At 42.8% G+C, this 14,285-nt stretch overlaps 1 protein-coding gene and 1 pseudogene across 1 annotated transcript; one reads left to right on the forward strand and one right to left on the reverse strand.

The window, feature by feature from the left end:
* On the forward strand, positions 1 to 2,082 carry LOC109904088 (protein FAM181A). Its single transcript, XM_020501205.2, has 2 exons — positions 1 to 349; positions 550 to 2,082. The coding sequence occupies exon 2, from the start codon at positions 630 to 632 to the stop codon at positions 1,461 to 1,463; it is 834 nt and encodes a 277-aa protein (XP_020356794.1). The 5' UTR covers positions 1 to 349; positions 550 to 629; the 3' UTR covers positions 1,464 to 2,082.
* On the reverse strand, positions 2,048 to 8,660 carry LOC109904549 (ankyrin repeat and SOCS box protein 2-like; annotated as a pseudogene).
* Positions 8,661 to 14,285: the final 5,625 nt, after the last annotated feature.

Here is a 14,285-nt window from a genome sequence, read left to right on the forward strand (position 1 = left end):
TTAACAGCCTATGTCAGACTAATCATGCACGGTAGTTCTTGGGGCATATTTAGAAGTTTGGATAAACTATTGTAAGGGTGTTCCATGAGCGCGCGGAAGACCGGGCAAAAATATTGCATCTATTAGCCGCTTTTCTTGGAGGATCTCCTTGACAACAATTTGCGATGGCAAAGAATTCAATACCGGGGGCTCGGAGGCTGATTGGGGTGCATTGTGAGGGGACTGAGGTCGCTGATTGGTTCAAGGAAAGCACCAACACTACACGCAGTTTATATTCATTCAACTTGTTGAAGCACTCAGACTACTTCTGGGAGAGAGACAGGAATGAGAATCCTCAACAGGGGACATGGTAAGTTTTATTTGTGGTTATGAATGGATAACTTGCAACCTACGTGTTGTTAGGCTATGCGTAATTCCTGTTTTATTAGGCCCTTTGCGTAATTGTGTGATTATTGTGGTATTCCTTATGAACTACAAATAATGTGAGTATAAAGTTCTAAATATTTTTCTTAAATATTTATATCTTATGATGCTATTCATTTTTTTCAGATTTTAAAGATGAAGAAGAATATAATTTGCATGGACTTTTTTGGTGGTAGGCCTATGGATTAAAATATTTACACTGTAAAATGGCAAGTACAGACAGTGAGGTGAAAACGTTACTGAACTTTGTAAACTTGGCATCCAGTGACATCAAGGCGGCTCTGGACAAATCAGCCCCTTGCAGGCGCTCTGTGGACCACAGGAAATACCTGCAGAAACAGCTCAAGCGTTTTTCTCAGAAATACGCTCGGATGCCCAGATGCCACACACACAGGTCCACGGAGTCTAGCATCGCCAAAGATGTGGTGAACACGTCCAGCGAGTATTCATTGGAGACAATTCATCCGAGCACGACGCGCATCAATGAAAAAGGGGGTTCGGATGCGCGAGACGTAGAGAACGCAAGGATGGCTCAAACCCCAACTGTAGACAGTGATAACAGTAAGCAAGAACAGGTACCCATGAGGAAACGTCAACTCCCTGCATCGTTTTGGGAGGAACCCCGATTAGCCCAAACCAACACAGACTATTTGCAGTATGGATGGAAAAAGAGCCAAGGTGTGATAGGAATCAACGATGTTGAAAAAATAAAAAAAGCTCACGAGGAACTAACACCGAGCTTGCTTATCTCCAATAGACGTGGCTCTGTTGAGAAAGAACCGCTCAAACTGGACGTGGCCTCTCATAACGTCAATGTGTGCGGTTTCTGTCCGTTTCAGTACCACGGACACCACGTCTTTCAGAGTCACATAGTTGTTCCACAATCGGCTGTGGGACTCTGGGGGAAAGCCACAGTGGCTGAAACGGAAACACCCGACATAACACACCGACATAAGAACTACACGCATGTCGTGGTCAAACCCATACCGACTAAACCCACGGTCCCGCCATCCATTTTCAACGTGTTTGGGTTCATTTAAACACAATTACAGACGTATAATCATAGCTTAATAATTGCCTGAGCAATAATGAAGATGTAAATATTAATTTGTTTAGTTCGATATGCCGGGTTTTTTTTTTCTTCAAAATTTGCATTTCTCTTTTTTTAAAGAGTAGTCATAAATAAGCACTTAAGTAGTCTTACATTTCATACCAAACATTTCTGCTTGGAACACCTGCACCTTTACCACTTGGGTTCCATAACGTCTAAGGAATTTATTATAAAATCATAGCACCGTCTCAAACTGAAAAATGTAGACTACTTCATCTTTCTAATTTTTAAAATGGAAGGGAATTTATGTTGATATAGGAATGGAGTGACATTTGACGTTGTCCATTTTTTGATTCGTCGTGATAATCTATGCTAAAGGAGAGGTATACGGGTGTGTTGATTAGCTCATGGTGTATATATCTCTTAAATACACTGGTTTAAAATGAATTTATCAAAATTACTTGTAGTTCACTTGTGTTTGTCAACAAAAAGTAAAACACAGACTGACAGATAGTTCCCCACATTATTTCTTGATATTTTTTGTTTGTAAATAATACTTGTGATATGGAGAAATTACATTTATTTTTTAAATAAACAGTAGATCTTTAGATTTCTTTCTTTGGTTCGAACACCTTTTTCAATAGCCTTTTAGCACTGACATTTACAATATGTTACAACAACAACTCAACTATAATATACACACATTACACTAGGTTTGTTGAAAACACACTTTCAAAACATATTACAAAATCAGTGCTGAATATCAACAAGTAAATTCCATCCAAGCAAGCACACTTCATAAAGCCTCATATTGATTGTCTCCCTTTGTTCAACTCGGCCTAAACATCTGAAAGACAGGTATTTTAAAAGCTTACCTTGAGTTAATTTTAGCTCAGTTATGCTGCACTTCTTCAGGAGACTATCAACTGCTGTGCCTTTATCTATCATCATTCGTCAGCCCATCCACACAGACCTGCAGCTCACAGCCACTGTATGTGCACACGACACACACATTCCACGTGCACACGACACACATATTCTCCATTACACACATTTTGCACAATCATCACTACCCCATAAATGCAGTTTTGAAAATCCTTTAAACTGGTAACTTAATATACTATAAGGCACAACACACAGGAACACTGACAAGCCTTATTTGCCATCAGGGCAGAAGTCATCAAAGCTGTGTCTGGTCAGGTTGAGGTACTGCAGCAGTCTCTGGGAGGGGTAGGCTGTCCAGAGACCTGAGTCTGGACACAACCATCTGCTCATGGATCCTTAGCCTGCACAGGTGCATCAGTGGATGGGCTGACACTGAGGAAACACTGTATTAGATTGTCCCAGCTGTTTGAGTGTGTGTGTGTCTGTGTTCATTGATGTACTCACATGACTTGGTCTTGATGCTGGGCCATTCGTGTCATCCATCCAGGAGCTCGGTGAGTCTGGCACACAGTTGAACATCACCAACGTAGTCCAGCAGTAAGTCTACGATGGGCCCTGCCCAGTTACACACAGTTGATGAGATCAACTCACAAAACTAAGGGATATAAGAATGAACAGAAAGAAAAGATAATGAGCATCGTGCCCCCCTCCCCCAAAAAGGCTATTTATCAAGTTCCCAGAATAATCATGATCACAATAGGAGCCTACTTTGCCTTACCTGTTCTTTGCTGGCAACAAGTCATGTGCAGGTTAAAAGAGGCATGTCATTGGTAGGCAGTACACTGTTGATGTCGATGACTATGCTGTCCTGGGCTGGGTGTGGGCTGCAACCATATGCACATCTGAAGTAGGCCCAGATATCACAGCCATTGACCAAAAGCAAACTTGAGAAGAGGTAGGTTATTCATACAGAGTATGATAGCACCAGGGAAGGTGGTAGGACAGAATGGAATGCTGGTGTTATCAGCCCCATGCTCCAGCAGTAAGGAGACAGTCCTGGCACAACCCGTCTTACAGCTGCTAGTAGAATGGCAGCAATAGTGCTTCCATTGGAAACGGAAATGTAGAGTGCTGTGATGCAGTGATCCGAATACTGCAGGGAGCGATTGTGGGATAGTGTGGCGTTGACATCGGCACCTGTCTTGAGCAATATGGCTGTGGCCATGTCCCGGTTGTGCTCTGTAGCCAGGTGGAGGGGGCTGATCATGTTGTGGCGAACTCTGGCCCGACTGGTGACTAGGACAAGCATGTACACAATACTGGAACAAGGGGACATTAGTACTGTACATAAGAGTAATACAAGAGACACGACAGGAGAAACACAGTGCACTCGTACATACTCATGGTGTCCATACGGAGCAGCAACATGTAGAGGTAGGAGTCCTGTCTTGGTGGGTTTGTTGGCATCTGTGTTGGGAGAGAATTGCAGCTCCACTATCTCCCTGTGGCAATTTTTACTGGCCTCATACAGGGCTGTAAGCACCGTCACGTCTGCATGTTGATGTCAGCACCTGAGGAAAAAGTGACTTTGGAGAAAACTGAATGAGTCTAATAAGAATGAATGTATCACCTGTCTGTGTGACTACAGTAAAAAGCCATATGTACTATAAGGCCAACCATGTCATCTGTTACAGCATTACACACACTGTAACCTACCTTCTCTAATGAGGTATCGCATGGCCTCTACGCGTCCTTGCTGGGCTGCTACTATGAGTGCTGTAGGTATTGGGAGGATTAATGATGGCTCCTGCCCAGCTATTTTTTTGTGTGTCCATGTATGCTGATGTTTCAACCATATACAGTGCCTTGCAAAAGTATTCATCCCCTTTGGCGTTTTTCCTATTTTGTTGCATTACAACCTGTAATTTAAATGGATTTTTATTTGGATTTCATGTAATGAACCTACTTAAAATAGTCCAAATTGGTGAACAAAAATGTCTAAAAAATAAATGAAAGTGGTGCATGCATATGTATTCACCCCCTTTACTATGAAGCCCCTAAATAAAATCTGGTGCAACCAATTACCTTCAGAAGTCACATAATTAGCTAAATAAAGTCCACCTGAGTGCAATCTAAGTGTCACATGATCTGAGTATATATACACCTGTTCTGAAAGGCCCCAGAGTCTGTGACACCACCAAGCAAGCTGCACCATGAAGATCAATGAGCTCTCCAAACAGGTCAGGGACAAAGTTTTGGAGAAGTATAGATCAGGGTTGGGTTATAAATATTTTAAAAACTTTGAACATCCCATGGAGCACCATTAAACCCACCAAAACTCACGGACCAGGCAAGGAGGGCATTAATCAGAGAGGCAACAAAGAGACCAAAATAACCCTGAAGGAGCTGCAAATCTCCACAGCAGAGATTGGAGTATCTGTCCATAGGACCACTTTAAGCCGTACACTCCACAGAGCTTGGCTTTACGGAAGAGTGTCCAGAAAAAGCCATTGCTTAATGAAAGAAAGAAGCAAACAAGTTTGGTGTTTGCCAAACGGCGTGTGGGAAACTCCCCAAACATATGGAAGAAGGTACTCTGGTCAGATGAGACTAAAATTATTTTTTTTGGCCATCAAGGAAAATGCTATGTCTGGCGCAAACCTAACACCTCTCATCACCCCGAGAACACCATCCCCACAGTGAAGCATGGTGGGGGCAGCATCATCATGCCGTGGGGATGTTTTTCATCAGCAGGGACTGGGAAACTGGTCAGAATTGAAGGAATGATGGATGGCGCTAAATACAGGGATATTCTTGAGGGAAGCCTGTTTCAGTCTTCCAGAGATTTGAGACTGGGAAGGAGGTTCACATTCCAGCAGGACAATGACCCTAAGCATACTGCTAAAGCAACACTCAAGTGGTTTAAGGGAAAACATTTAAATGTCTTGGAATGGCCTAGTCAAAGCCCAGACCTCAATCCAATTGAGGATCTGTGGTATGACTAAAAGATTGCTGTACACCAGTGGAACCCATCCGACTTGAAGGAGCTGGAGCAGTTTTGTCTTGATGAATGGGCAAAAATCTCAGTGGCTAGATGTGCCAAGCTTACAGAGACATACCCCAAGAGACTTGCAGCTGTAATTGCTGCAAAAGGTGGCTCTACAAAGTATTGTCTTTGGGGAGGTGAATAGTTATGCACGCTCAAGTTTTCCATTTAAAAAAAAACGTATTTCTTGTTTGTTTCACAATAAAACATATTTTGCATCTTCAAAGTGGTAGGCATGTTGTCCCCAAATCCAGAACAAATTCAAGAATACAGTATTATATAGAGCCCTTATTGCGTGGAACTTCCTTCCATCTCATATTGTTCAAATAAACAGCAAGCGTGGTTTAAAAAAAGAAGATAAAGCAACACCTCACGGCACAACGCCTCTCCCCTATTTGACCTAGATAGTTTGTGTGTATGAATTGATATGTAGGCCTCCGTGTGCCTTTAAAAAAAATGTATGTAGTTCTGTCCTTGAGCTGTTCTTGTCTATTGATGTTCTGTATTATGTCATGTTTTGTGTGGACCCCAGGAAGAGTAGCTGCTGCTTTTGCAACAGCTAATGGGGATCCTAATAAAATACCTAAAATACCAAATCCCTATGTTGTCCCTGCACACTGCCTCGTGGAGGGCTGTCCAGCCCCGGTTACACCTCTGGTTCACTGTGGCACCGAATGACAGGATGAGGCTCACCATTTGGGGCTCCCGAGTGGCGCAGTGGTCTAAGGCACTACATCTCAGTGCAAGAGGCGACACTACAGTCCCTGGTTTGAATCCAGGCTGAATCACATCTGACCGTGATTGGAAGTCCCATAGGGCGTAGCACAATTGGCCCAGCGTCGTCAGGGTTTTGCCGGGGTAGGCCCGTGATTGGAAGTCCCATAGGGCGTAGCACAATTGGCCCAGCATCGTCAGGGTTTTGCCGGGGTAGGCCCGTGATTGGAAGTCCCATAGGGCGTAGCACAATTGGCCCAGCGTCGTCAGGGTTTTGCCGGGGTAGGCCCGTGATTGGAAGTCCCATAGGGCGTAGCACAATTGGCCCAGCGTCGTCAGGGTTTTGCCGGGGTAGGCCCGTGATTGGAAGTCCCATAGGGCGTAGCACAATTGGCCCAGCGTCGTCAGGGTTTTGCCGGGGTAGGCCCGTGATTGGAAGTCCCATAGGGCGTAGCACAATTGGCCCAGCGTCGTCAGGGTTTTGCCGGGGTAGGCCCGTGATTGGAAGTCCCATAGGGCGTAGCACAATTGGCCCAGCGTCGTCAGGGTTTTGCCGGGGTAGGCCCGTGATTGGAAGTCCCATAGGGCGTAGCACAATTGGCCCAGCGTCGTCAGGGTTTTGCCGGGGTAGGCCCGTGATTGGAAGTCCCATAGGGCGTAGCACAATTGGCCCAGCGTCGTCAGGGTTTTGCCGGGGTAGGCCCGTGATTGGAAGTCCCATAGGGCGTAGCACAATTGGCCCAGCGTCGTCAGGGTTTTGCCGGGGTAGGCCCGTGATTGGAAGTCCCATAGGGCGTAGCACAATTGGCCCAGCGTCGTCAGGGTTTTGCCGGGGTAGGCCCGTGATTGGAAGTCCCATAGGGCGTAGCACAATTGGCCCAGCGTCGTCAGGGTTTTGCCGGGGTAGGCCCGTGATTGTTAAGGTTAAATAAAGGTCAAATAAAAATACATTTAAAAAAATTCCACGTTCTCCCACTCACAGGCTAGAAGGCATCAGAGAACAGACTGGCAGAAGACACCATGCTTCAGTACTACATATTCCTCAAAGCCATTATCGTACATGCTATAGCCACGTAGGGTGCTGTACCTTTGTATAGGGGAGTCTCTTTGTTCTTGCTGCTGATGTCAGGATCTGGCCCTGCCTGTAGGGAGGCATTGCACACATGACAGTTGTTGCACGGAAAATGACAGGAGGAGAGCAGCCTGTTCTTAGAGGGTGCGCTTGTCAACTAATCCTGGTTGGGCTGGAGGGGAAATAATATACACATAAACAAAATGTTTACCAACAGCTTGAATTACCTTTCAATGTGTACCTTTCAACAGTGCCTTGATATATTCAGCTTGGCCACAATATGCAGCCTCATGCAAAGGTATTAATCCTTCTTTGTTCTCTTTCGTCAGGTGCAGTCACTGACAGCTCTTTCACAGCTTGAGCATCTCCTCTCTGGATGGCAAACACTGTTGGATCTACATCTCTACAATGAAGATGGAAGGCAAATGACTTGGAGACAATGCAGAATGTAATTGATGCAGGTTTGTGATACCGAGTTCTCTCATAAATCTAGTTGTTCATGTTTTTAAATAAAGAGTAAGCAAGTCCGTGATTTTATTTTCTAGTGTTTAGATATAATGAAAATAATGTAGGGTCCTTGTAAATCAATAAATATTATAATTATATAAAATATAAATGTTTAATAGACTGAAACAGACCCCACTAATTCAGTCCACGGGGATTGCCCTGCGCTTCACAATTAACAAAATACTCACTCAGCTGACTCTGACATAAAGTCTTTCTGCCGTTGCCGATCAACGCATTTTTATATTTATATTTAACCTTTATTTACCTAGGAAAGTCAGTTAACAACAAATTATTATTTACAATGACTGCCAACCCGCCAAACCCTAGCACGGACGACGTTGAGGCAATTGTGCGCAGCCCTATGGTACTCCCAATTACGGCCGGTTGTGATACAACCTGGAATCGAGCCAGGGTCTAGTGACGATATAGCACTGAGATGCATTGCCTTAAACCGCTGCGCCACTCGGGAACAACATCGTTGTATACTTTACCTAAAGACGGGTTGCTCTTGTTCCCATCATAAAAAATTGCGATAGATACTCAGAATAAAAAAATCTCATCATTATTTTAGTGCATCCACACGCGTTGTAGAGGACACGCGGCAGAGCAGCGGTCGAGCAATGACAGCAGCGGGGGGAGGATAGCCAGGGCTCAGCGGTGCATTCTGAGATTATTTTAGGACCGAATTGACATGTGAAGGCACTCCAGCATCCTCCGCCCAAAGATAAAGGCAAATTGCATCAGGATACTTTGGGCATCTGTTCTCCATTACCCCGTTAGTTTGTATTATGACATTTGCAAACAGGCAGGTGTTTTTATATTTTGGTACATTAAAAATAGGTGTTATATTAATTTGACTGGAATTTTCAAATGTAAAAAATGGCCCTGGTTATTTGAACAAAATGATTAACCCAACTCCATTCGGAAAAATGTCAAATTATTGCTTCTTTACCATATAGCATCTGTGCAAAAACGCTGAACAGCATGGAAATCATAACAATATGAGTATAAGTGCCTATTGCCTGTTACCACATGATGCTCTTCAGAGTTTGATGCCTATGGCTGCTGTATATCCCACCATATAGTGAGTGATAGGGGTTCAGGTATTTATTTATATTATCTTGGTTGAAACTATATTAAATAAAATTAAGTTAAACTAACTTGATCCTGCAGAATGTTGGAGATAGCAGAATAGACTCAATTAGACAAGAGAGGGAATAAGAATACATACAGGACATATCTTCTTTGTAAGGACTCACCTTAACATCTTGATGGATGAGGGGATTGTAGGCAGAGTCTGATGGTTAGATATGTCTGCGTTATCTTCAATATTTAGTCTCTGGCATAGTGTTATGGACAGGCTGTCTGGGAAGGTCACATTGGTGGTCACTATATTGCCCTAAACAACTAGGTTATCCAGCCCTTCCCTGTTGTCCTCATAGCCCAGTGTTGGTCCTGGAGTTGCAACACAGGGACCTGGATGGAAGTTGAAAGCATGAATGAATTCATCATAAAACAAAATATACCTCTCAGTCAAACATAGAATTAAGAATTTCCCTTTAAAATCCTGCAGTCATGAAATAAGAAGGGCGAAATGAGAGCGCACAACAAAATTGAGCTGCATCACCTTGATTCATGAAAGAGGTGGCATGCAAAATCAAAGGCAGAAAATTTTAAATCCTGAAACAAATAATGTACACAGTCATAGGTTTTCCACATGTGGAGTAACCTAAGAGCCAGGCACTCCTGTTGGAAGAGAGAACAGCTATCTGTGCTGCCATACTAGGGAGCAAGTAGTCCCAGCAGTGGTGATGCATGTTTAGCTTTGTTTGGTTCCACTTGATTCCACTGCTCTTATTAAAGACCTCTCTGGTTTGAGGGCTTACATGGCTATGGCAGAGGTTATGAAGGAGTATTACAATCACACACACAACAGCTTGAATTACAGTCCCTGGTGATATCTATACAACTTTATTGACACATAAGATAATCACTCAGTGATAAGAAAATAAACAGTCAACATCCAGAAATAAGATTAGCTCTGCAAAAAGGCAATGTTAAAATGTATTGGGGAACAAAAAAGCCTGCTCCAGTATATAAAACCATTTTTAAGACAAAGTGTAAAACATATTTATAGATAAACATACGTATTATGAAGTTAATGCTGCATTTCTCCATCTTTGAATTCCCAAAGCTCTCTCTGACAGTCTCATAATAACATTCCTAGAGCACCCCAAAGCATATCTCCAATATCTGTTATTAGACAATACTACTGGTTAAGGCTGTGGGTTCATTGGTACTGATTGCTATTTCATGTCTAACTGTCAAGTCTTCACAGTCTAGTAAATGTGTCTTGGTCTGGTCAAGATTCAATTTCATACCATTACATCTTAAAACATGACAACACCACTGTAACCAGCATAATGGTTACTTCTGATGAGTGAGAAAATCCTGGCTTTAAGTTCTAAACGTAATAATTACTGCCTTTCTGATGTATTAACAAATCTCCTTAAAAAGGTTTAGCAACTTGCTCAATTATATTTTCTGAAAATTGCAGAGCATCAGTTGTTGACAGACACTGTTGGAAATGGTTGCGGTGTAGATTATAAACTACCCATTGCAAACCAAAGTGGTATTCAGTTGATACTTTGTTAAATTGAAACTGTAGCCTACTGACTTGGCTGTAATAAAATATTTCATTTTTGGTGTCAAATGAACTCAGCCTGGTCTCATAGACTAGACTTTACTGTGTTAACATGAATCCCAAACATACCTTTGGTATGGTTACATAAGACAGATAGTTACTTAAAGCAAAAATGAAAGAAAGGTGGTTGGTCGGGATGGATGGGTGTATAATGCGAATGTCCAGCAACCCAAAAGGTTGACCGTTTGAATCTCATCACGGACAACTTTAGCACTTTAGGTAATTAGCAACTTTTTGGGTTAGATGGGTGGGTATATAATGATAATGTCTAGCAACACAAAGGTTGCGAGTTTGAATCTCATCACTTACAACTTAGCATTTTAGGTAATTAGCAACTTTAACTATTTAACTATCTACTTTTTAGCTATTTTGCAACTACTTAGCATGTTAGCTAATCTAACCCTAACCCTTTTAGCTAACCCTTCCCCGAATCCTAACCTTAACCCCTAGCCTAGCTAACATTAGCCAGCTAGCTAACATTAGCCACCTAGAGCTAGAACTCGTAACATATTATACTTTTATCAAATTCGTAACATATTGTACATAGAGTGTTGGACTAAAAAGCAAAAGGTTGCTGTATCAAATCCCAGAGCTGACAAGGTAAAAATCTGTCATTCTGCCCCTGAACAAGGCAGTTAACCCACTGTTCCTAGGCCATCATTGAAAATAAGAATTTGTTCTTAACTGACTTAAAGGTAAAATTAAATATATATTTATATATACACACATACATACTGCTCAAAAAACACAACACAATGTAACTCCAAGTAAATCACACTTCTGTGAAATCAAACTGTCCACTTAGGAAGCAACACAGATTGACAATAAATTTCACATGCTGTTGTGCAAATGGAATAGACAACAGGTGGAAATTATAGGCAATTAGCAAGACACCCCCAATAAAGGAGTGGTTCTGCAAGTGATAACCACAGACCACTTCTCAGTTCCTATGCTTCCTGGCTGATGTTTTGGTCACTTTTGAATGCTGGCGGTGCTTTCACTCTAGTGGTAGCATGAGACGGAGTCTACAACACCACACAAGTGGCTCAGGTAGTGCAGCTCATCCAGGATGGCACATCAATGCGAGCTGTGGCAAGAAGGTTTGCTGTGTCTGTCAGAGTAGTGTCCAGAGCATGGAGGCGCTACCAGGAGACAGGCCAGTTCATCAGGAGACGTGGAGGAGGCCGTAGGAGGGCAACAACCCAGCAGCAGGACCGCTACCTCCGCCTTTGTGCAAGAAGGAGCAGGAGGAGCACTGCCAGAGCCCTGCAAAATGACCTCCAGCAGGCCACAAATGTGCATGTGTCTGCTCAAACGGTCAGAAACAGACTCCATGAGGGTGGTATGAGGGCCCGACGTCCACAGGTGGGGGTTGTGCTTACAGCCCAACAACGTGCAGGACGTTTGGCATTTGCCAGAGAACATCAAGATTGGCAAATTCGCCACTGGCACCCTGTGTTCTTCACAGATGAAAGCAGGTTCACACTGAGCACGTGACAGACGTGACAGTCTGGAGACGCCGTGGAGAACGTTCTGCTGCCTGCAACATCCTCCAGCATGACCGGTTTGGCGGTGGGTCAGTCATGGTGTGGTGTGGCATTTCTTTGGGGGGCCGCACAGCCCTCCATGTGCTCGCCAGAGGTAGTCTGACTGCCATTAGGTACTGAGATGAGATCCTCAGACCCCTTGTGAGACCATATGCTGGGTTCCTCCTAATGCAAGACAATGCTAGACCTCATGTGGCTGGAGTGTGTCAGCAGTTCCTGCAGAGGAAGGCATTGATGCTATGGACTGGCCCGCCCGTTCCCCAGACCTGAATCCAATTGAGCACATCTGGGACATCATGTCTCGCTCCATCCACCATGCCACGTTGCACCACAGACTGTCCAGGAGTTGGCGAATGCTTTAGTCCAGGTCTGGGAGGAGATCCCTCAGGAGACCATCCGCCACCTCATCAGGAGCATGCCCAGGCGTTGTAGGGAGGTCATACAGGCACGTGGAGGCCACACACACTACTGAGCCTCATTTTGACTTGTTTTAAGGACATTATATCAAAGTTGGATCAGCCTGTAGTGTGGTTTTCCACTTTAATTTTGAGTGTGACTCCAAATCCAGACCTCCATGGGTTGATAAATTAGATTTCCATTGATTTTGTGTGATTTTGTTGTCAGCACATTCAACTATGTAAAGAAAAAAGTATTTAATAAGAATATTTAATTCATTCAGATCTAGGATGTGTTATTTTAGTGTTCCCATTATTTTTTTGAGCAGTGTATATATATATATATATATATATATAGCCATCACTAGCACATTAGAGGCTGCTGCCCTATATACATATACTTGAAATCACTGGCCACTTTAATAATGTTTATATATTTTGCATTACTCATCTCATATGTATATACTGTATTCTATACTATTCTACTGTATCTTAGTCTATGCCACTCTGACAGTGCTCATCCAAAAATGTATATGTTCTTAATTCCATTATTTTACCGTAGATTATGTGTATTGTTACATATTACTGCACTGTTGGACCTAGAAACACAAGCATTTCATTACACCCGCAATAACATCTGCTAAACATGTGTATGTGACAAATAACATTTGATTTGGCACATTTGTAACATATTGTACGTTTTGCAAATTCGTAACATATAATACGAAATGGGTAATGGACATCCACAAATTAATACATACCATACAAAATGTAACATATCATACTAAATGGAGTGTCTCGGATTTACATACAGAATAATATGAATTGCTCTGAGGCTAGGTTGATGAACTAGATCCTGGTCTCATCTGGAAAACTCATCTGGAAAACTATCTGAAGTCAATATAGAATCAAGAAAAATGCTGGCACCGATCAAGAGGCTGGATATCTTATCTTTTCTTTATTTTTACTATTTTCTACACTGTAGAATAATAGTGAAGACATTAAAACGATGAAATAACACATATGGAATCATGTAGTAACCAGAAAGGTGTTACAAAAACCAAAATCTATTTTATATTTGAGATTCTTTAAAGTAGCCATTTTATATTTGAGATTTTTTAAAGTAGCCACCTTGATGACAGCTAGCACACTCTTGGCATTATCTCAACCAGCTTCATGAGGTCACCTGGAATGCATTTCAATTAACAGGTGTGCCTTGTTAAAAGTTAATTTCTGGAATTTCTTTCCTTCTTAATGCGTTTGAGCCAATCAGTTGTGTTGTGACAAGGTAGGGGTGGTATACAGAAGATAGCCCTATTTGGTAAAAGGCCAAGTTCATACTATGGCAAGAACAAGCAAAGAGAAAAGACAGTCCAAGACAGTTTAAGACATGAAGGTCAGTCAATGCGGAAATGTCAAGAACTTTGAACGTTTCTTCAAGTGCAGTCACAAAAACCATCAAGCCCTATGATGAAATTGACTCTCATGAGGACCGCCACAGGAAAGGAAGACCCAGAATTACCTCTGCTGCAGAGGATAAGTTCATTAGAGTGAACTGCACCTCACAGCGTTCAAGTAACAGACACATCAACTGTTCAGAGGAGACTGCGTGAATCAGTCCTTCATGGTCAAATTGCTGCAAAGAAACCCCTTCTAAAGGACACCAATAAGAAGAAGAGACTTGCTTGGGCCATGAAACATGAGCAATGGACATTAGACCGTTGGAAATCTGTCTTTTGATCTGATGAGTCCAACCGTCGTGTCTTTGTGAGACGCAGAGTAAGTGAACGGATTTCTGCATGCGTGGTTCCCACCACGAAGCATGGAGGAGATTTTCTGCATGTGTGGTTCCCACCACGAAGCATGGAGGAGATTTTCTGCATGTGTGGTTCCCACCACGAAGCATGGAGGAGATTTTCTGCATGTGTGGTTCCCACCACG

The sequence above is a fragment of the Oncorhynchus kisutch genome, linkage group LG14, assembly GCF_002021735.2.
Source record: "Oncorhynchus kisutch isolate 150728-3 linkage group LG14, Okis_V2, whole genome shotgun sequence".
Lineage (NCBI taxonomy): Eukaryota > Metazoa > Chordata > Actinopteri > Salmoniformes > Salmonidae > Oncorhynchus > Oncorhynchus kisutch.